Genomic DNA, 24,284 nt, shown 5'->3' on the forward strand with positions numbered 1-24,284 from the left:
TGTATCTCGACCCGGACATACATGACAGTTATTTCTCTTTCAAACCAATGCTTGTAAACTGAGCACAATCAGACCCTTCAACATTATTTGTGGATTAATTTCAGAAGTATTCTTCACTATTGCAACTCTCTGTTGGCTGTATACCTCAGCTTTGAGGGCATTAACGACAGAACAGTTCAGGCAAAGGTTGGCCTATCTGAAGGTAAGCTTATGCAAAAAGACTTTGATGTTTGTGACTTTGTCTCAGACTCTGCTGTTTTCAGGAAAGAAACACACGCACGCACGCACACACACACGCGCGCACACGCACACACACACACACACACACACACACACACACACACACACACACACACACACACACACACACACACACGCACGCACACACACGCACACACACGTACGCACAAACACACACGCACAGACACAAAGAAAACAGTAGTTCTTTGGGGTAACAGTGTGACATTCTAGGTCTCGTTGCATTCCGGTTACATACATACTGTTCTTTCAGAATACATGAATTTCCTCCTTGTTTGCTGTCCTCTGTTTGGGGGTGCATAATTCAATGTGACAGCGGTGGCCTCATGAATTTTTGGGGTCATCATCCACCACAATAGAGTCACTCTGGAAGTCTGGAAGACATCTACTGTAAGCAGGTTCTTCTGTCTGTTGACAAATGAATTGTCATTATACTCACTGACGGTTGAGAAATCAATCTTTTCTACAGTATGTGTAGCCTACTCTATTTTCAACCTTAATTTATCCTGGGAAGGTCTGCTCAGCATGCATACTGTTTTTACAGCATCCTCTTATGGAACTCTCAAGTTACAATAATGCTCATATAGAAGCTGCTCAGTACAATTAATACTGTAATTAAACCCTTTTTACTTCATTGACATGGGGTCCCCCAGGGGCATAATACTTGTACCCCCCTTCTCCTCCCACCTACACCAAATCTATTCTGCGGTAATATATTAGAAGCTTGTAGATCTAGAGAATGTTTGCTTATTCTGACCTGCCCAGAAAAGGGACGCTAAGGTTCATGTGGTTAAGTCGTTTTTTGAAGGATGGGGGAAGAGTGTTTTTCATTCAATGCCCTCGCACAAGCATTCCCAGCTACATAGGCAGTTCCTTTCCCATCATAAGCCAGTTTTCTTCTTTTTTTTACCCTTACGCTCCCTCTATCCATACCGATGTCCGATGGATACTGTTGATAATGTGTTGCGTGTTTTACTTTGCCGTATTTTATATTTGATGCAAAAGCACCTCGAATATCGCCCTTTAACAGGGTTTGCTGAAAAGCCAGAAGAAAAGTGAGTAGCATACCCTCTGAAGGAGCTATGGAAGGGGACATCTTTACCTGGCAGAACACTGACAATGTGGATTATGAGGCTTACCAAGGTATATGTGTAAACATTCATATATATATTTATATACTATTTATTTGAGATAATGTTACATTTGCTGTATACACAGTATGAATAAATATGTATAAATGAAGCTATGTCACCCTTTTCACCCACCACCATTCAACCACCCACTTAAATGTTACATGTCTATCATTCACAATCTTTGAATGCATTTAAAAAACAAAACAACCACTAAGAAGAGGTCACCCACCCCTACAGTCACAGATCTTTAACTCAGAAACATTCTAACAAAATACAATACATTGGCAATAGGAGGCTGGCAAGGAGGAAAATACTTTAACCAGTGGTTCTCAAACCTTTTCATGTCAAGGACCCCCAAATTGACACTTATTAGCCCGCGGACCCCCATTTCAAAAGATATGCCAGGGACCCCCATAAGAGAAGATTTTTTACGGCTCTATCAGTGATTCTCAACCATTTTAGGACCCCCAGTTTGACATGCATTAGGGCTACAGACAGACCCCCATTTAATGGCATTTCTATCACTTGGACCGCAATTTATATTGTAAAATCTATGTCAATTTAACTCCGAGAGTGTGCAAATGGGTCCATTTGGTTCCATTTGTACACTCTCAGGGTTACAGACCCATAAGGGTCCATTTGGTGCCTAATCTATCATTTAGCTGGGGACCCCCTGGAACTCCCTCAAGGACCCCTTGGGGTCCCAAGACCCCACTTTGAGAACCAATTTAACTTTACTAAAGGGTGCGTTCGGAAATTACGCACTGGAGCACACTCGCCTATTAGTTTGTATTGGCCAGTGCGCTCAGTGCTGTATTTTCGAACGCGCCCATAAACAACTGGTGCCAGCCAGCTTTATAGTTGAGCCCATCATCACAGGAGCCAATCACCTGCCTGGCTCCACCTACTCATAGTTAGCCACTCACTCAGCCACCACTCAGTCACCATTCACCCCAGCTTGTACTCCTTCAGTCACTCCTCACCTTTCATTCACAAACACACCAATGAGGAGGAAAACATACACAGGGCAACACACTCACAGGAGAATACATACTATGACCCTAGGGTCATAACAGTGTGTTGTTCGTACACAGGAGAGAAGAGGAAAATCATCCAGCCAACATCCTTACAAGACCCAAAGCTTCACAGACTGAAGGAGGTAGGCCTACAGTATGAGCAGTCCCTTATAGCCTTTTTTTTTTTTTTCTTCTTCTTTCTGCTTCGGTGACAAAGTGTCGTGTCATGTGATGCTCAACACAAATAAAAATGTCAAGTCAACTGATGAAAGTATCAACGCAGCATGATGACACTTGACACTTTGTCGCCGAGTCATGATTTATTGCCTTTTTAATATATTGTTGCTGTCGGGCAGAAGCCTCTTTGGCCTATGTCCATATCCATAAATGAATGCCCTATAGTCTTTGTCACACTCCAGTGTCACAAAAATGCAGTGGTGTAAAGTAACTAAGTACATATACTCAAGTACTGTACTTATGTACAATTTTGAGTTACATTAACCACTTCAGCCCTATTTTAAACCTACACTAAAATAGCAGATCTACAAGCTCACACGCTTGTAGATCTGCTATTTTCAAACATTTTAGTACTTTAGGTTTTGGTGCTTTAAGTACATTTTGATACCAATACTTTTGTACTTTTGCTCAAGTACATTTTTAATTCCAGACTTTTACTTGTAACGGAGTACTTCTACATTGCAGTATTGATAGTAGGTAGGTAGCAAAAATAGGTAGCAAAAATAGCAGATCTACAAGCTCAAAACGTGTCGCATTCGCGACACGTTTTGAGCTTGTAGATCTGCTATTTCTTTTGCTATTTTTGAATCCTGAGAAGTATCAGTTTTGGACATAATGAGGTTTCCAACCTGACGCGACAGCAACAATATCCATGTTATCTTTCCACTGTGTTTCATTCATCTTTCATTGTAACATCAAAGTCCATTAGGATAATATGCTACTATAGACTACCATAAAGATCTCTCTGTGTCTTATAAGTAATAGTTACTTAGTGAGGTAATTGCTAACATGGAAAGTACATTACAAAGCCTACCTATTGTGTTTTTGTTGAGAGAATGAATAATTTCTCACACACAGTGGATAGGACTGGAAGGCACATTTGACTGCTGTCCAAATGATTTGAATGAACAAATACATGAATAACTACAGCTTATCACCGGCTAAAGCTTGCTTCTTTAAATGCAGGCTAGTGGCAATAATAGTGCATGCATTACAGATAATCGTATTACTTTTTGGAATATAATTACGATAGGTTCTATCTACTTCTAAAAAATGAATATAATCTTGTCTTAAGGCTGGCAAAACAAATTATAATAATATTTCCCCCTCTATTGTATACTCAAGAGGTGAGTATAGTATGGAATAGATGAAAGTGAACGGTGCGAAAAATAGCCGATCTAGAAGCTCACAACGTGTTGGCAATGCAAAGTGTTGTGAACTTGTAGATCAGCTATTTTCGGAGTGCTACACTTTTGTATGACGAAGTATAAACCTGGCTTAATTGTCTTCACAGGCATTAATTGTGTGGCTCAACAGAACTCTGACACTAGATCACATAGTGGTTCAAAGTGTGGAAGAGGACCTATATGATGGACTGGTGCTCCATCACCTGCTGGGTAATGACAATTATGCATGCACGCACGCACGCACACACACACACGCGCGGCTCCACACGGCTCCACACATAAAACACATAATGGCAAGTAACATGGTTACACGAGTCACGACACGAACCAGAGACGATACTCACACATAAATCCCCACTACATATCCCCCCCAAAGCAAATATAACAACACAATAACACGATCAATAAAACAATATAAACGTGTGTGCGACCCGAGGCACGATGAGAAGTCTCTCCCATGTTCAATACACTATATACATTTGTTTCCCACAATCACTTCCAATCAGGGACGTGCACAGATAGACTCTAGGTGGTGCTAGAGCACCTGCCCTTTGCCCTCTTGACCAGAAGTGCCCTTTTTACAGCAGGGGTCTTCAACAGGGGGTCCGGGACCCCTAGGGGGTCCTCAGAGTTACTCCAGGGGGTCCGCCAAATCTTTATGTGATATGATTTTTCTTTTTACCATAACCACTCGAAACCTAGCATCCCTTTTCTGAGGAGAACTTTAGCCAAAAATAGCAGATCTACAAGCCCACAACGCCTCGCGGGCTTGTAGATCGGCTATTTTTGGCAAAGAGGTATAGGTGTAAAGGGAAAAAAGAGCAGATCAAGTAAACAAAAAAAAGTATAATTTACATGAGCAACTGCCCCTCAAAATGTCTGTGCACGCCACTGCTTCCAATGTCCATGTGCAATAATTCATATGTATTTAGTCAACTTACGCTGCCATAACAGCCTCTATAGTCGTTAGTGTGTACAGTAGCTAGTTTCTAGTATATATTTAGCTATCTATATTTTGAGTAAATAGTTCGACACGCACCTGGCAATTAGAATTATTCAGATTCTGAACCCATTGAACATTCGATTCATAAAACAAATATAAACTGTAGGCCACTGGTTCTCAATGTCGCGTCAGGGCACCACCAAGGGGTCCAAATGAATGGACTCTACGGGTCTGTGACCCGTAGAGAGTGTACGAATGGGAACCAAGGGTCCATTTGGTTCCATTTGTACACTCTCAGAGTTAAATTAACACGTTACAGTGTACTGTAGATTGGGGTTCCAATCGTACACTCTCAGAGTTACAGACCCGGAAGGGTCCATTTGGACCCCTGGTGGTGGGCCCCAAACGGTGCTGTAGGCCAGTGATTCTCAAAGTGGGGTCCAGGGACCTTCAGGGGTCCTTGAGGGGGTCCCAAAAATCACTCACAATCATTTTAACCACTTTATGCATTTATATACGTTGGCTATTCAAAAATAGTAGATATACAAGCTCACAGAGCGTCACTTTGTGCGCTGCAAGCTTGTATTTCTGGAAATATTAAAAAAATATTGAAAATGTTTTTTTAATGAATATATATGTATATATGTCTCTTAACACATTATCTTCTCTTGTGGGGGTCCCCGGCACAAAACATTTTCAGACAAAAAAAAAAAAAACATTTGAGAATCACTGCTGTAGGCCAATAACTATGTGTTTCTGTGCAGGCAGGTTAGCTGGTGTGAACCTCCCTGTGGAGGAGATCGCAGTGACCGGCACCGCTCAGCTCCACAAGCTGGAGGTCATCCTGCAGGAGCTGGACAAGCAGCTGGATCTGAAAGACAGCTCACTCATCAAGTGGAACGTCAAACGTGAGTTCAGTTCACTTCACTTCAGATCAGTTTTATTTTCAGATACTGGACAAATACAGTAAGAAAATATATACAATTCATTCACTTTAACCCATTGAGACCTGAAGCCGATTCTACATGTCTCCTAAATCCCAACAGTATTCTGAAAAACGTATGTTTCTATATCAGTGGTGCTCAATCTTTTTCATATCAAGGACCCCCACAATTATATGTATTTGGCCGCGGACCCCCATCAAAATATGTTGTTCCAGGGACCCCCCAGAAGCAAAGATTTGAGTTAAAAATGTTCGCTTTAAAAATATATACATTCAAAGATTTTCACACATTTTCACGATTTTTCAAAAATAGCAGATATACAAGCTCGTAGCGCGGCACTCGGTGCCGCGCTATGAGCTTGTATATCTGCTATTTTTGAATAGCCCAAAGTGTAAAATAATGCTTTTTAGCTCAAATCTAAAAATGACACAGTTCCAGGTCTTAATGGGTTACGTTGATTTACAAAACAACAGTAATGATCATAATAATAACAAATCAAACAAAGTAAACTAATTATAGTCCATTTGGTGATTCGCATGAATGCAGGTCCAAGTCCCTGAAAAAAGGGATAAGGAGAAGCATTGAGCTTGTCGGGCCCTACCACTGGTTATACTCTCATTAATTTACACGCCTCAGCGCATCCGTTTTCCAGACTGCATATTCTCTCTCTCTCTCTCTCTCCACTTAAACCCTCTATTCTCTATAACAGACTTGAGTTTCCTTTTTTCCCCTCTACACCAAATCTCTGAAAAATAGCCGATCTACAAGCTCACAATGGGTTGCCTTGCTATGTTTTGTGAGCTTGTAGATCTATTTCTGGCGAATGTTCTCCCCAGAATAGGGATGCTAATGCTGGGGTTCAAGTGATTAAGGTGTACTTTTCTATGCTTATCCCATCTTGCATGGGTGGAATAATGGTCTCAATCACACATGTGAAATGCAAGCAATGTAGTGATTGTGCAAAATTACAATGCCTTCATTGCACATTGCAATATGTATTTAAAATGGCTAACTCATTGCAACCCATAAAGTTCTTCATCAGTGTCATTGTATAGGCTCTGTGCATACTGTAACTGTTCAAAATATGGTTGATTTAGAACAGTGGTTTTCAACCCTTTTCATATCGAGGACCATTATTTATTCGGCATTTGAGCCACGGACAACCATTTGATGAGATTTAGACTCTTAGACCCAAAGACTTAGAATATTTTGTTATCGTTGGATACAATTGTGTCCACAATTCCATGCTGTATTGATGTCGGTACCATAGAAGAGACTACAGGCAAACGTTGATCAAAATAACAGTTCTTTAATTAAGTAATGCAGATGTTTAACAAAAATGTTACCAACCTTACGGGTCCATTTGGTTTCATTTTACGCTCTCAAGAGTTAAAGATCTATAAGGGTCCATTTGGTTACCAACTCACCATCATTTAGCTGGGGACCACCTGGAACACCCTCAAGGACCACTGCTGGTCCCCGGACCACTGGTTGAAAACCACTGATTTAGAAAGATAGACCATCCCAATTACAGCCACTACTGTATATACTGTAGGCAAAATGGTACACAAATCCTACACGTCCTATGTTTACTGGTGCTAGACCCTCCAAGAGTGTGTTGATTTGTCTCTCTGAGAATGTCTGAAATTCTTGGGAGGATTGTGTGACTTGTGACGATTGGGTCCCAATATATTTAGTTCAGTGACCATGGGGCTAAAGAATGGTTCAGAAGCATGTGTTCACGTTCACTCTTCCATTGGAAATAATAGACTCCAATCTGCTTCCGGTCTCTTAAAAAGGTGACCACGTATACTTTTGTCCCAGAAGGTGGCGTAGCCTACCTGTTTGTTTCCTCTTCCGGTTCATTTTCATAATTTGTTTCCGGGTCTACACGAGGTCTAGTGGAGTCTGCTGCTGCTGCAGATATATCTGATCGTTCATGATGTGTTTCCTGGTCTAGACGAGGTCTATGGCGGTGCCGGTGTACACGGCTTCCCTTTGTGGATCTCATTGATGATGATGGAGGTCTGCAACTTCTGGCGTTTCTGTCATGCAAACCATCTATTTTTCTGTACTCGGGATGATTTGCTTTGTAGCAAGGTATTGTGTTGTGTGCAAAAAGATTATAAAGGCGCATGCACTCAGCTTTTGACTTACATCATTTACAGTTAACTTACACTTACAGTTAAAATAAAATATTTCAGAAAATGTAAAACATACTGTAGCCTATGTGGGAAAAAATACGGAAGTATTTTCTTGACCAACAGCGTGCATATGACATTTGGGGCGGTGATTGGTCCAGCGGTTGACAGACAGACAGACAGACACTCTCTGCCTCCTATAGAGCCACCTGCTAAACAGCCACTTCATACTGTATGTACACACTACACACAATCGATTAATCAATCTATAATCTGATACACATGTTTCTGCTCATGAATAAAGGTACATATTGACCAAATCACCATAACCATCAATAGTTCCATTCCATATATCAATCACGTAAAGGGGAGCTTTGTTTGTGTGAAAAGGATTTTTCCGGCAGGGAAATACAGCTTAAAGCTGGTATTAATTAAAACTATGCCTTTGTTTCCAAATACAGGCTTCTATTCTTTTATTTGTGTGAAAACATCATTTCTCAGGGATATCTATAGCTTTGACGTCCCATGGGAGTTGAGCTGTGCTGCTGGAATGAAGGGGGTTGGGGGGGTTCTCCTGTGCAGAGGACTTTGTGTTGTTTTTTTGTAGGAGCTTCTTTATCATTTACCACTATTTCCAGACACACATCAGAATATTCTCCCCAGTTCAAAGCATATCATTTAGAATAGATGGGGAATTACTTTAGCATTTGAATATGGTGGCCGTCGCTACAGTATGTATTTGAGCCGGAGAGATGTCCTACACACGGAGCAATAGACCTGTAAGGCAGTTTTATTTGTATAGCATATTTCAACAACAAGGCAATTCAATGTGCTTTACACCATTGGTTCTCAAAGTGGGGTCCGGGGACCCCCAGGGGTCCTTGAGGGAGTTCCAGGGGGTCCCCAGCTAAATGGTAGTCAGGAACCAAATGTACCCTTATGGGTCTGTAACTCTGAGAGTGTACAAATGGAACCAAATGGACCCTAACGGGTCCATTTGGTTCCATTTGTACACTCTCAGAGTTAAATTGACATTGATTTTACGATATACATTGGGGTCCAAGTGATAGAAATGCCATTAAATGGGGGCCTGTAGCCCTAATGCATGTCAAACTGGGGGTCCTTGAAATTAAAATGGTTGAGAATCACTGAGCCGTAAAAAATCTTCTCTTATGGGGGTCCCTGGCATATCTTTTCAAATGGGGGTCCGCGGGCTGATAAGTGTCAATGTGGGGGTCCTTGATGTGAAAAAGTTTGAGAACCACTGCTTTACACAAGCAAGGAAACGCAATCATTAGGACATTAGGGTGCATAAAACAAAAGAAGTAAAAATGTATAGATACTGTACAGTTACAGTGCAGAAGAGAAAAGAAAAGAGAAAAATAACTCAATCAAAGGCAGCGGCAAACAGAAAGGTCTTTAGATGTGTTTTAAAAATAAATAAGAGTGGCAGCATACCTGCAGTTTTATTAGACTTTGTTCCAGATATGTGGATCATAAAAACTATAAATGCAGCTTCCCCACCATTATTTTTGGTTTATAGGGACAGAAAGCAGACTTTTTCCCAGATGATCCTGAGAGGTCTGGATGGTTCATGATATCGTACAAGATCAGAAATGTGATTTTGGCCCCTCAACCATTCAAAGCTTTTATAGACCAACAACGGTAGTATTTTGATATCAATTCTTTGACACACAGGATTTAAAGGAGGAGTTCACCCAAAAAATGACTTATTTTCTATCAATTGCACACCCTATGAAGCCTTGAATCCATGGATTCATTTTTGTTTTTGTCGCATTCCTAAGCTAATAATTTGATTCCCGTCTCCTACCGGCTAATGTATCCGGTAGGAGACACGAAGTAGATTATTTGCGTCTCGATCCTAGCGGAAATACACACGGTCATCAAATTATTGTCTTAGGAATGCCACAAAAACAAAAATAAATCCATGAAATCAAGGCTTCATGGGGTGTGTAATTGATAGAAAATAATTCATTTTTTGGGTGAACTCCTCCTTTAAGAACTTTCTTGGTATTAGTAAGGAGTCGAGCAGCAGCGTTCTATAAAGCCCTTTGTGACTGTCATTGTCTGTGAAAGGTGCTCTAGTAAATACATTTTAGTACCTTCCTTACTTACCAACTTACTACGCAACAAGCAGAGTGGTTAGGTTAAAGCCTGGTTCATACTGTGTGAGTTGTGGCTCAGTCACACAAGGGGGTCCCCAGCAAAATGTGTTAATGATAGTATAAAAATCTGTTTTAACCACTTTAACCCCATATACATCGGTTATTTTCAAAGAAATCTTGAAAAAATGATGTCTTATATATCCTACTCGATTTAAGGAACCTCTATCTGTCATTCTGTCTGATATGCCCTTTTTTCTCCTCAGTGGGTTGAGCAATTGATCTGAACTTCCACAGGAGCATTGAGCATTACCATTATGCAGACAATAACAGAGCCCGCTTTGCACTTTCCCCAAATGTAAGCTGTTTTATTAGCATTTTTGCATGAACCCCCCGGAGATTCAGAGTTCCTGCGCATTGCACGGCCACGGACTGTGCTGGGCTCTGTTGTCACGGTTACGCTCTGCATGTGCGGCCACGGCCTATGGGCTCTGTTGGCATGGGTTTACGGTCCCCGCAGGCTATGGGATCAGTAGTCCACAGACATCCTTTTGTAGGCTGAGGGCTGCTTTGGATATCATGCCTGTCCATATACAGTAGCACTCACACGCAGATTGACACGCTTCGACGCCAGGCTCGAAATTACCGAGTTGTCACATACACCACACCACACCACACCAGGGTTGCCAGATCTGCTTATTATGATTTCCCCTCAAGATTTTATTTGAAAATAGCCGATCTACAAGCTCACAACACGTCGCATCGCGACGCATTGTGAGCTTGTAGATCTGCTATTTTCAAATAGCTGATGTATATGTTAAAGTGCTCATGAGGCCCATAATCGCTTCTTTTGGGCTGGTTTTCCTAGACCTGATTGCTTGTTTCTCTCACAGAATCTGGCAACACTACACACCACACCACACCACACATTCAGGATGAAATGAGCTGCGGTCCTTAGAGCGCATAACCCAAAAGCCTGCATATAGTTTGGCCACTATATGGACATTTTTTTTTACTATTTTTTTGGAAACATTTTAACAACACAAATCTTTTGTGAGGGTCCCTGGCACAAATCAGATTGGGTTCCGCTGCCAACTACATATTCATTTGGGGGTCCTAGACATGAAAATGTTTGAGAACCACTGATACAGAGCTATAAGCCACGAGCCAATAATAAGGCCTGGCTCACACAGCATAAAATAGGCGATTTAACATGTGTTGATCACAGATACTAACATAATCAACATTCTTTCTGCGGGTGGCATTTTTATGTTCTGCGACTTGGGATTGTCTAACTTTTCAATCCCCTCCACACCACCATACACACAATTCAATTTAGGGGGCGAACCATTGCACTCGGACCAAAAAAGACACCCTTTCTAATTAAAGTTTGTAATAGTGTCCTTTGTTCCAGCTACAATGACATTCTAGACAATTGTGGGGCGGGAGTGCAACCATCGCAGAAGGTTGTTTCCTGTTTTAGAATTACAATCCCCACCTGCACTATTTCCCCCCTAACTCTTCCCCATACATACAGTATGCGGTTTGTTGAAATGAGTGTGTAAAGAACTGGACGCTCCTGCCCTGCAACCTGCACATCCCCCGACATGAAGTGTCCAACCTCATTAATGCTTTTGTGGCTGAATGGAAGCAAATTGCAGCCGCCCAATGTTCCAACTAAATGGCATTCTGAAACTGCTCTCTGCAAACTGTGTGCCACAACATTGGAAGCACACAATTGCCTAGATAGAGGGTCATTGTAGCTGTAGCAGTAGGAGTTCTATTCACTGGAACAAAAGGCACTCATCAGAAACACTAATTAGAGAGGGTGTCCATTGGCTTCTGGTTATGTACTGTAGTGTAAGCATTGTTGCTGTTGGCAAAGTGTCTCATTTCACAATGTGCAAGTCAAGTTGTGCTTCCATCTTGAAAATGATTGGTTTTCACAACATTATCACAGTGATAATATGCATCTCCCTAGTTGACCGGGGTCCCCCAGAGGTCTACATTTGGTCTCCTCCTTTTATCCCGATAGAACCAAAACTATTTACCAAAAATAGCTGACCTACTGTATACAAGGTCTGACATGGCTACTGTGTGTATCCGTATTATTAATTTTGTCCTGCATAATGCAAGCTTTGTTGATGGTGCATAGTTAGCATACTGTTGTATATTTATGTTTATCATTGAGGGTGCTAGCTTTTTCGGTGATGTCTTTAGCCTGCTGTATCTACCTGTGTCATTTTAGATTTTTTTGCATTGGCTATTCAAAAATAGCAGATCTACAAGCTCACAGTGCGTCACTTCGTGCCGTACTGCGTGCAAGCTTGTACATCTGCTATTTTTTTACATTTTTGGGGGAAAAAATGTAAGCGTGAGAACTACTGATTTAGAAGGCATTTAAAGAATCGGCCTCAGGTCTTAACTTAATGGGTTCATTTTTCCTTCAACTGTATCTTGACTGCTGTGCTTCCTTTGGTGACTGAAGTTCCCTCGCAGAATCAATAAAGGTCTCATCTTATCTTATCACAGCGTGGCGTTGCGAGCTTGTAGATCTGGTATCTAAATGTTCGCCAGAGAAATGGGATGTCAGATTTCATGTGGTTCCAAGTTGAGTAAATGATGTTTCGCGGTCGTCTCCTCTGCTGTCCTTTTCAACAACGTCTAACACCACGACTTCCAGTGTATTATGGTTTACATGTCCTGTTCACACATAATGTGACACCACCATACCACACCATAGTATAATCATCTTTTTTTTGTTTGTTCAGATGGCAGTTTTTATCGTCTGCAACTCCGGCTTTTAGTCTTCTTTTTGTCCATACAGTATAAACAACCACAGGGGCACTGCACTCTAAACAATAGTGTCCAGTCTATTCATGTAGAAACAAGGCAGTCTAAGATTTGTTTCTAGTAGGCTTAAGGGTGATTTATACTTAGTTGCGCAGCGAAAATAGCAGATCTGCAAGCACACAATGCGTCGAAGCATGACATGTTGTGAGCTTTTAGATCGGCAATTATTCATCATACAAGTCTTGGCCAGTCTTGGCCTCGCTCCATTGGCTCCCTGCCCGCTTCCGAATTGATTTTAAGATTTTAATGTTTGTCACTTGCAGATCTCATTTCCGACCACTCTCCATCCAGAGCCTTAAGGTCGGCCAGCCAGCTGCTGCTGGAGGTGCCACCACCCACGGGGAAAAAAACAGTGGTGACCGGGCCTTTGCGGCGGCTGCCCCCAGGCTCTAGAATAATTTGCCCATACGCATCAAAGCTGCCGAGTCGAAAGCTATTTTTAAATCCTTATTAAAGACTAATTTCTTCTCCCTGGCCTTCAGTGACAGCTGATGTAGCCCCTACTGGTGCTAATGTTTGTTTGTTTGTGCTTATTTCATTGTATGCTATTGTCTGTTTATATTGCATTGTTTGCCTTTAGTTTTTTTTACCTGTACAGCCGGTTGAACTGGTCATGTTAAATGTGCTATATAAATAAACTTTGATTTGATACAGCAAAGTATATAGGACATACTGTAAGTGGTTGCGAACGCAGCGGAAGGAGGCGCGCCTCCTATGAAACCGTGCTCGGGTTGTTACTAGCTTACTATGAAACCGTGCTCGGGTTGTGTGTGTGTCTGTGTGCACTGCCTGTGTGCAGCCGCGCCCCCATGTGAGTCACGCTCTCATTGGCTGCTGACAGATCTCAGAGTGCACTACAGTGTGGCTGCAAGCCGCCTGCCCCTGGGTGACTAATTACACTCCTCTGAGAGAAATATAGCAGCTACAGTCAAAAATAACACATCTAAAAGCATCTACACAAGTTCATCTATTGGGATATCTAAGAATTCCATGTCATTTGTGCATATTTCAGGCCGGATGGCAAGTTGAAAACGCCTTAGTTTGAAATTGTTATTTTCAAGCTGCGTTCGCTTCCTGCATTCGCGCGTCTTACTTGTTGAATATTCACTGGCAACCATATCAAATATTGTGTTCCAAACTACAGTCTTACATTCAGAACACACTACCCATGTGATAAACAAAATTGATTAAGTAAAAAACATTGACAATACATACATGATTAGTAATTACAATGGAGAAGGTTTGCCCGCGATGCAACATTTGACTAAAGGTTAGGCAGAATCATGTACAGTATTTGCTCTTTCAGAACAACTTTACACAGAGTCGTGGGGCACAGCGATGGGGCATGACCTACAGTATGTACCTTCCTATATCAACCTGCATCTAGGAGTGTGGGAGGAGAGAATCATTTGGACCTCATCCAATCCTAATTGGACAAAAATAACAATGGTTTGGAAGCTACATAGACTAATCTACACTATCTTTGGAATACAGCAAAACAAAAAAACAATGTCCTAGATGTGAAAATCAGAAAAACAGATGGGGATTAATAGAGTGCGATCCAACAAAAAGCCACTGATATATTAGCCAGGAAATACAATCTTAATGGCTGATAGTTTCCATCTAAAGACTCCATCTACTAAGCACTGTATGTGACACAGAGGAAGAACACATAATGAACCTCTGCTCTGAATATGGACAGAAACCCCCCACAGTGTGGATACATCGCTTCCATGGATAGAAAACAGTTACTCAAAACACATATTTTGTGATGCAAAATACTGCAAACAAGCATCTCAAATAGGACCGCCTAAAAAGACTACTCCAATGTAAGACCTTTGGGATTGTACAATGAAAAAGCAATGAAATACTGTGTCCTTGATGACATAGACTTTTCTCCTTTCTTGTTCAATATTACTTCAGGAATGATGAATAATATGGAACTATTGATTGTTGTGGTGATATCATGAACAGAAACATTTTGACCTGGTTATAGATTGATGAATTGATCATACTGTATGTACATGAACTGGGATCACCTTGAGTTGGTAGCCACATTATGCCTATCTTTTATTTATGTGCCCCCTCCCCCTGAGGTTAGGGTTAGGCAGTGGCGTGCACAGACATTTTGAGGGGCAGGTGCTCAAGTAAATTATACTTTATTTTGTTTACTTAGTCTGCTCTTGTTTCTCTCTACACCTATACCACTTTAGCCAAACATAGCAGATAGATCGGCTATTTTTGGCTAAAGTTCTCCTCAGAAAAGGCATGCTAGGTTTCGAGTGGTTATGGTAAAAATAAAAATCGTATCACATTAAGATTTGGCGGACCCCCTGTAGTAACTCTGAGGACCCTCCCGGACCCCCTGTTGAAGACCCTGCTGTAAACTGGGGAAAAAAACAACCCTTTTTTAAAAAGGTCAAGAGGGCAAAGGGCAGGTGCTCTAGCACCACCTAGAGTCTATCTGTGCACGTCCCTGGGGTTAGGCATAGTGTTTGTGAGGTTAGGGTTGGGCATCGTATTCGTGAGGTTAAGGTTAGGTTGAGGCATAGTTTTTGTGAATTTAAGGTTAGGGTTACGCATATAACCACGCCCACCTGGGCAAGACACCAAAGAAAGAGGGAGTCCCCTTCTACTACCGATGATGCATCACATCCTTGTTTTGGACCAATAGGCTTTGACACTGATAAAGAACCCTCCACCCTCGCAACTCATTAGTGTAACACAGTACAGGTGTGTTTGCTACTGCTGCTGACAACCCTGATGAAGACCCATGTAATATGTCACAACGTGTTGGCCATTTAAAATACATATTTCAACGTAAAATGTTGGCTTTTACATTTTTGCATAAACACTACAGTGTGCCTTAGATTGTTAAAAAGGACCCTTAGCATTTTTGTTACTGAGACCACATTCCACCCATGCAAAGAAAGAACCCTTCACAAGATGGGGAATGACTGTGAAGGGGATTAGGGCTGGAGATAAAATAGCTGACACTACGGGGGAACTCTGTTAATCATCTGTCTGTCGGTGGAGAAGATTATATATTGTTTTGTTCCATTGCCCGGAGCACAGAGAGAGGAGAGTCTTTCATGTTAGTATGCATGTTGATTTTCTCTTGTGTGTTCTGTCAGTTCTCCACGACAAAGACCTCCTGGCCACTATTCATCTGCTGGTTGCCATGGTGAGGCGTTTTCAGCCGGATCTGGAGTTGCCGTCAAATGTGAAGGTCGAGGTGCTGCTCGTGGAGGTGAGTTTGACTGTCAATTAGGGCTGCAACTATCGATTATTTTCGTAGGGATTATCAATCGATTATTTTATAAAATTAGCCAACTAACTATTTAAATTTTTTTTTTGATTAGATCGATTAGTTCAGTTATATGTGGCAGCCTAGTTTCAATGTTTTCGTTCTCAAACATGATGCCTCATGAAAACAACTCACATTTTCTGGTTCATGGTGTTTTGCATATAGGTCAACAAGACTGGCATCAAATCAGACAAACAGATTGAGGTCCTTACAGATGAAAGGTCGGTGACATCCCATTCCATGTGCTTGAGCAGATCTATGTTTATTAAAGAGAAATCAAAAATTCACAGTATATATCTATTTTTTTATTTTGTCCAACAGTGATACAAGCACTGATTCCTGTGACAGTTCAGACAGTAAGTAAGAGTGTTGAGCAGAGTTGACATTTTTGAGACGAATTTATACATGCCGGTGTGTCGCACACGGAAAAGAGCCGATCGACAAGCTCATGATGCCGTACCGCTCCGGCGCATCGTGGGCTTGTACGTAGGTTGACTATTTTCGTAAAGAAGTATATCAAGCCCTTTACTGTTGGTCTACACAGGGGAAGATCCTATTGAGGCGCTACTGAAGCTGGACGCTCACAAGGTCAACACTGTGAAAAAGGTAATGTAGAGATTGACAGCACTGCTGATGTGCAGTTGTTTAAGACATTCAAGCTATAATCTGGGACTGAATGAATAAAATGCTATTTTGACACCCAAACTTCGATGTATTTCCTGTATGTGTGTCACGTGGGTTTAGACCAGATGTAGGACTTGAGACTTTTAATTCCTATGGATAAGACACCACGAGCACAGAGTATGACCAATTTGTTTGCCCCATAGTCACTGTCAAGTGTTATAATATTGGAGCCACCTATATAGGCTAGAGACCTACTTATGTTCCTATTTCCATCACAAGATTTTTATGTATTCAACGGAATGTATTAGGCCATCTTAAAAATAGTCTATTCTACATTGTTTTCTTTAATAAATACCTGTTCCCAGTATAGGTGATTTCCATCACGTAATACAAATTCAAATTCCTTGTTAATAGTTTTTTCCAAGTGGTTTTACTTGAAACCACACTAACAAACCACGAAAGTCCAGAATATTGCAAAAAATTGTGTTATATACAATCATGTTTTATCGATAATACTGTTTATATTTTCAAATTTTCAGGCCATCTTACATTTTGTCAATCAGAGTGTGATAACCATGGGCCTGCAGGTGGCTGACATGGAAAAACAGGTAAACCCAGCATTCAAACACTATTTTGGATCATGGAAATTGTAGCCCCTATTGTAGAAAACACATTCTGGACACATCAGTTATCACTTTTAGAGCAGTGGTTGTCAACGTGGAGGCCCAGGGATGCTCAGGGGTCCTTGAGGGGGTTCCAGGGGGTCCCTAGAAAAAAAGTGTTAATCGCATCACAATCAGTTTAACCACTGGAATATGGAATCATTTTGACATTTTTAACACAATTCTTATGGGCATCCCTCGGACAAAATCTTTTCTGGTGGGGTCCGCGATCAAATAAATATTCATTTGGGGTCCTTCATTGAAAAAGTTTGCAAACTAATGACTTAGTGTGTGGGAGTAAATGAAAATGAGTTCCTGCTCTCAACCTGTTCTTGGACGCCGGTGTTGCCGGTGTTTCAAATGTCCATCTAGTTTGCAGACGGTGTGATTCTGCTGCTGCTGATTGGACAGCTGGAAGGCTTCTATGTTCCGCTGTATGACTTCAACCTGACCCCTGTCAACAACTCTGAGATGGTATGGATTCACATGGTTTTTTTTCTGTCATATTAGTGTTCCTATAAAAGGTGTCTAAAGAATGTGTGGGCTAAATCAGTGGGGGATGCCAGGGGGCCAATTTCAATTCAAAGATTGTTGGCATCCCAATCTTGGGCTTGTCATTATTGTCCAAATATTTCACAAATGTGATATTTATATTCAACCGGCAACCTGCGAGCCAAGGCGGCCCCTATAGGGCGCTTTCTTGTGGCCCTATTTTCCAATGTAAAAATAAATAATTATTGGATGGTTGGTTGTACAATACAATCATAATGACATAGGGATGACCATTTTGTATTTTCTTTCATAACCATTTATCCTAACAAATCCTAATGGTAAATTAACCATTAACGATAATAAAATGTAGGCTACTATTTAGACTTTTAGGAATGTATACACAGCACTGTATTTTTGGTTGTGAAACTGCTACAGAAACGGTTAACCGTGTTGTTCATTCTTATCGTCTTGTGGCCCCCGGCCGACTTCAAGTCGTTTTACATTTGTGGCCCCCTGCCTAATCTAGTTGGATACCAATGTAGTCTGACCACGGTACCACCATGGCGTCATGGGGAGTGATGAATAGGAGCACAGTAAGTGACGGTGTCATGCCGTGTCGCGACAAATGGACTCAGTCAGTGTTGCCACCTCATTATTAAAACAACATGACAGTAGAATTGCACAGTCTGACAGGGCTGATAAGCACGATAAACAAGTCTGTGTGTAAAAAAAAAAATCACACCCTGTGTGAAGGAAGCGGTGCCTTTGGGGCGGGGCCTCCTGGTGGCGCTATAATAGGGCGGGGCGGGGCTTCAGCAATTAATGCTCGTCCCTATTGGTGGTGTAAGTCCACATACCAAATTTGGACTTGGTGGCATGCTGCAAACTGGAGTTATAGCTGTTTAAAGCCAGTGGCCTCCTGGTGGCGCTATAATAGGGCGGGGCGGGGCTTCAGCAGTCAATGCTCGTCCCTATTGGTGGTCTAAGTCCACATACCAAATTTGGACTTGCTGGCATGCTGCGAACTGGAGTTATAGCTGTTTAAAGCCCGTGCTCAAACGGACAAACGGACATACGGACATACGGACGGACAAAGTCAAGTGTAGAGCGGTTGGCACCGCTAAAAAAAGACGGCTAAAATCTGTGGTTTTCAACCCTTTTCATGTCAAGGTCCATTATTTATTCGGCATTTGAGCCACAGACCACCGTTTGATGAGATTTAGACTCTCAGAACCAAACCTTTGAATATTTTGTTATCGTAGATACGATTTTGTTCCACAATTCCATGCTGTATTGATGTTGGTACCAATAGGAGAGATAACAGGCAAATGTTCATCAATATAACAATTCGTTAATTAAGTAATGCAGAGGTTTAACAATAATTTAACTCTTGAGACCGTAAAATGTTACGTGCTCAAGAGTTAAAGATCTAATAAGGGTCCATTTGGTTACCAACTCTCCATCATTTAGCTGAAGACCACCTGGAACCCCCTCAAGGACCACTGGTTGAGAACCACTGCCTTAGTAGATAGAAATTCGTTCAACTTTACCTTAGACTAGTGTAGGTGATAAATCATTTAATAATTACGTGTCTGAAACAGATTTGCTAATTACATTTTTTTAATGTAAATATATCTATCCTTTTCTGGCGTATAGCTTCAAAATGTCACCCTGGCCTTGGCCCTCCTGGATGACATTGGACTTCAAGTGTCCAATATTGACCCACAAGGTTAGTGTGTTCACAACCGCATGTACACAAAAGTTTATACTCTCAGTATTGACATCATAAACCCTGAGCTTGCTTTCAATTCAGAGAGAAATGAGACCAAAAATTTACAGCATTGTGAACGTGTAGATCGGTAGATCTTTGGTGGGAATGAACGCCGTTTTTTGTCTTTTGGCATTTTTATGAATATGTTTGTAACTGGGAGTAATTCAGACAATGTCCTCTGTCAAAGGCATTTATCCTGTTGAAAAGGGAATGCCCAAAAGCTGTTCTTTTGTAAATGAGGAAAGGCCATAGTGCTAATAGTTTGTGTTCATCTCGCTCTGCCGTGGGCGGTGTGAATTTGACAGTGGGACATGATGGGATTTGCTGTGGAATATGAATGAGTTATCTACAGTATGAAACGCGCGTACAGTAGATGTGTATCACCACAGTAGATTGGCTCCGTCAGAGGTCATCATCATTAATTTAAATAGAGGCACCGATGGGGAAAACTCAAGGGGAGGATGTCACTGATGTCTGCTGTCCGCTGATAATAAAGGTGATTCAACCTCTCTGCCACTGCACATGCGTGAGGGCAATGTTATACCCATAAGCATTGTGTTATCGCCCAGGTGTTAGAAAGGTTATTGTTTATGTCTGTCAGTTTATTCATGTATGGATAAACACATACTGTAGATAAATATTACATGTGCGTCAGAGACCAAGGGACTGACTGCATGCTTTAGTCTAATACCTAATTCATAAATTAAGCCTACGGTATGTGGATGAATCATTCAAAGCGTTTATCCCTGGGTACACATGGATTTTCCCCTGTCCTACAGATCCATTATTGAGAAGCTGCTTTATGCTCAGCAAACCCATTCAGTCCTAAGGCAGATCTTTGCCTTTTTTTAATAATTTTTATCCCTCGATTTTGTAACCCTTTTTTCACCCGGTGCCAATTTGCTAAGTGATCCTGGGCACTACACTCCCCCCACCAGCCTAGGGAGGCCAGGGCCGAGATTTTTGCCTTCTAAACCAGTAGTTCTCAAACGTTTTTGTGCCAAGGACCCCCAAATTGTTATATATTTGCCGCGGACCACCATCTGAAAATGTTTTGTGCCAGGGACCCCACAGAAAAGAAGATTATTGTTAAAAGATTGAAACATTTTCAAAACAATTCAAGCACTTCCCAGATTTAAAAAAAAAGTTAAAAAATACCAGATGTACAAGCTCGCAAAGTGACGCGCTGTGAGCTTGTACATCTGCGTTTACATCTTGTACATCTGAGTTTTTTGAAAAACTATATACTGTATAGGCCCATTTAGCGAAAATCTAAAATGACACAGATGCTTTCCCGGTTTTAATAGGTTATGCCTGATTTACTTAGTTGCTCACTGGTGTCGTACGCCGAATATAGCAGACCTACAAGCTGTAGAGTTGAGGCATTACTGTACATTTAGTTTGACTCAGTTCCACAGATAAATATTGTGGAAAAAAAGAAACAAGCTTTATTCCCTCTACTCACTCTGCTCTGACCCCTGGGGGCGTGTCCGCTGAAACTGAATATATCTGAATATCTATCACACTGAATATCTATCATTAAGCCCACTTTGAGAACCACTGATTTACAGTAGCCCTGCCCAAAAAAAAAACTAACTGAAAAATGGTGAAAAACTGTTTAAATGGTCGACTCTACTGTAACTCCACAATTTGTACTAAAAATGTCTTTTTACATGCTTTCAGCAATTACTTGTTAACATGCATGAATAATGTACTCATTTTTTTAATCCAAAATCCATTGCAACATTTCTATTATAAATCTACCATGGCAGGACTAACGTCATCCCAAAAGGACGTCATATACCTCTAGCACTCTTATTGCCTGACAGCTGTGGCCTATAATTTTAAAGGAGTGCCTCAGCATGATATCTGTTAATGTACGCACCAGCACAATTAATTTAACCCTGGAGGAGCAAGTGGCTAATTTCATTTGTCTTTAGATTCTTTCAAATTGCTACTGTAATTGTTGTGATTGAATGAGGGATTCCCAGCCCTCGAGGTCTACACATATCACACAGTGGGTATTAATTAGTTTAGAAGTGATCTTGATGCCATGTTCAATTGGATTCCTGCGTCACACAAGAAAGACCCATTTGTGGGGTTCTTGTTCCACAAAGGACAGAGTGATTAGATCCATCAAATCTTTTACTAGATATGTGAGCTTGCATTGGGCCATTAGCATAAATTAATCTTGGTAAAAGCACGTCTTTGCGCTCCCATGGTTTTGGGAATGCTGACGGTGGACCATAAATAATCGCTTACTGGCTTCTGTGCACCTTTGTGTGACAGATATAGTCTCTCAAGACGTCACCGCGACCTTGAAGGTGCTGTACGCTCTGTTCAAGAAACACAGGGAGGGGAATAAAACGGGAGTGGAACGGACAGGAAGACTCGGCAAGTGAAGATATAGCGATGAGGATAATCTGATCCAAAGAAGTCCTTCATCTTTCCCCCAGAGGTGTCATCTTCCCCCACTATTGTGCCCCTCTCACTGTATCTATATCATCTTTGTTTCAAGCTGTTATGAAAGAAAATGCTGTTGCTTTGCAAATCGTCACCTTGCTAAAATAATGGCCATTTATGTTTTTCAGAAAACAGAAAAAAACTGAACCAAAACAAACTACAGTATATGATATTTCTTAATCATTTCACCCAAAACGTCTATAGCAATACAGTATATGACTATTGACATACAAATAACGCTGTCTGTCAGTAACGTAAGAGGATTAAATGACTTAGGTCAATTTGTGTTTTGACTTAGGGAATTGTAAACCTGCCAAATTATTAATGGAAGTGACTTACTCCAGACTTAGGCAAAAAAAAATCTTGCTTAAGTCACTATGGCCCTCATTTATCAACGCGGTGTAGACCAAATAATGGGCGTACGGCGTAATCACCGCACTTTTTGGCATTTATCAATATATCCTGACGTGGGCTTTATCCTACGGTACGCTGAGATCTCACGTCTGGTCGAGACCAGTTGTTGACGTTGGCTGCACCCGTTTATTCCATCCTAGACCTGCGGAGCAGCATTGTTTGACTGTCTGACAGGCATCTGAACACATACTCCACTCATAAATGTATATCTACACTAATAAATAATCCCTGTGAAAATATAACATTTTATAAAGTAATTTAAAAAAACTGCTTTAACAGTCATTCAGATAAGACTGTAGATCTGGCTGTATTGAAAATAGCATATCTACAAGCTCACAAGCCAGCGACGCGTTGTGAGCTTGTAGATCTGCTATTTTCAAAATATACAGCGCTTCGGCAAGAGCACTCGGGAGTTTAGAGCGCTGCTGTTATATTTTCATGGCCACCGGGAGATCAGACATTTAACCCTGCATGGTCCAACACGTACCAGCCTTCATTCATTAATGTTCTCTCCAGGCTATCTCTCATTAATGCGGAGCGGGACGGGACTCGCCCGTCCGACGGTCCGAGTCTCACTGGGAAATGGGAATAGCCTACATGACGGCTTTATTTTAGTGTAACTCGAACACGCACTGCTCGGTATGGGTTAAATAAATTAATATACAAACATATTCCATTCATGGCGATGTGATTGATTGGTATCATAATATGTCATTCATGTAGGCTTCAAGCCTACGTGATTACCGCTACGGTACGGGTTACATGAGAAACACAGCTGGGCGGGTGTGTGTGTGTGTGTGTGTGTGTGTGTGTGTGTGTGTGTGTGTGTGTGTGTGTGTGTGTGAGAGAGAGAGAGAGGGGCGTGTGTGGCGAGGCGAGGCGATCGGGGTTAAACTATTTCTTATTGGCTTTTCATGTCTTTGGTCGTATTCTGGTTCGTCTTCATGTCGTAAAATCGGGGCGTTTTGAGAATTTTTAAAGGGCGTGTTATTTAAATGACGCTCGTTTCAGCCGTGACATTTATCAACGCTGGGACCAAGTGTAAGCTCGGATCAGCTGTGTAGGATGCGTTGATAAATGTGACTTTGACGTTGGTGTACGGCCGAATATATGGAAAATATACGGCGGTTTATACGCTGCGTTGATAAATGAGGGCCATTGTCTTTGTGACTTAAGCCATAAAATGGCCTATAGGTCACACTCTTGAGATACGCCATTATACTACAGGGGTGGGAACAGCATGATCCTTTTCTACAGGGATATAGGCGATTTTACCAGAGGTGGCCAGTGTCATGAAGAACTGTTTTATGCAATAATATTATTTTCCTCAAAGAATTACGTGGGCCATTGTTTTAGCAAGGTGACGAAATATGATTTTGTTATGTTTTGTTTTGTTGTTGAGGAGCAGAGGTGTTATTTTAGTCTGTTTTAACACAGATGCAGAGTTTGGTTCTATGTATTCATTTGCACTTTATATTGCTGTTTTGTTGGGGCTTTTGTTTGATTGTCTGATGTTACATGGCAGGAACATGTATCTGTTTCTTTCTGTAACATATCTGGTTTTATTATGTTCGGGACTACGGATGAAAATTGGCATTCTTGCTAACTCCGATATATTTACACTGCGTCCTCAACTCTACTGTATGTAGTTTTTGTTTACCATGCTCATGAATTATGTTCTGTCCCTCCCAAATAAACAAGCAAAGAAAATATGGA

The 24,284-nt window shown here is 41.3% G+C and overlaps 1 protein-coding gene across 1 annotated transcript; it reads left to right on the forward strand.

Annotated features, from left to right (window-relative positions):
- Positions 1-48: 48 nt before the first annotated feature.
- parvg (parvin, gamma) lies at positions 49-24,284 on the forward strand. The gene is made up of 14 exons (XM_084060330.1): positions 49-202; positions 1,289-1,401; positions 2,486-2,550; positions 3,939-4,041; positions 5,539-5,682; positions 15,970-16,085; positions 16,308-16,363; positions 16,464-16,498; positions 16,687-16,748; positions 17,306-17,374; positions 17,801-17,902; positions 19,577-19,649; positions 21,981-22,525; positions 23,722-24,284. Exons 2-13 carry the CDS (start codon positions 1,341-1,343, stop codon positions 22,091-22,093), a joined length of 999 nt encoding a protein of 332 aa, XP_083916456.1. The 5' UTR covers positions 49-202; positions 1,289-1,340; the 3' UTR covers positions 22,094-22,525; positions 23,722-24,284.

Source organism: Gymnoscopelus microlampas (genome assembly GCF_963454915.1).
Source record: "Gymnoscopelus microlampas genome assembly, chromosome: 6".
In the NCBI taxonomy this organism is placed as follows: Eukaryota; Metazoa; Chordata; class Actinopteri; order Myctophiformes; family Myctophidae; genus Gymnoscopelus; species Gymnoscopelus microlampas.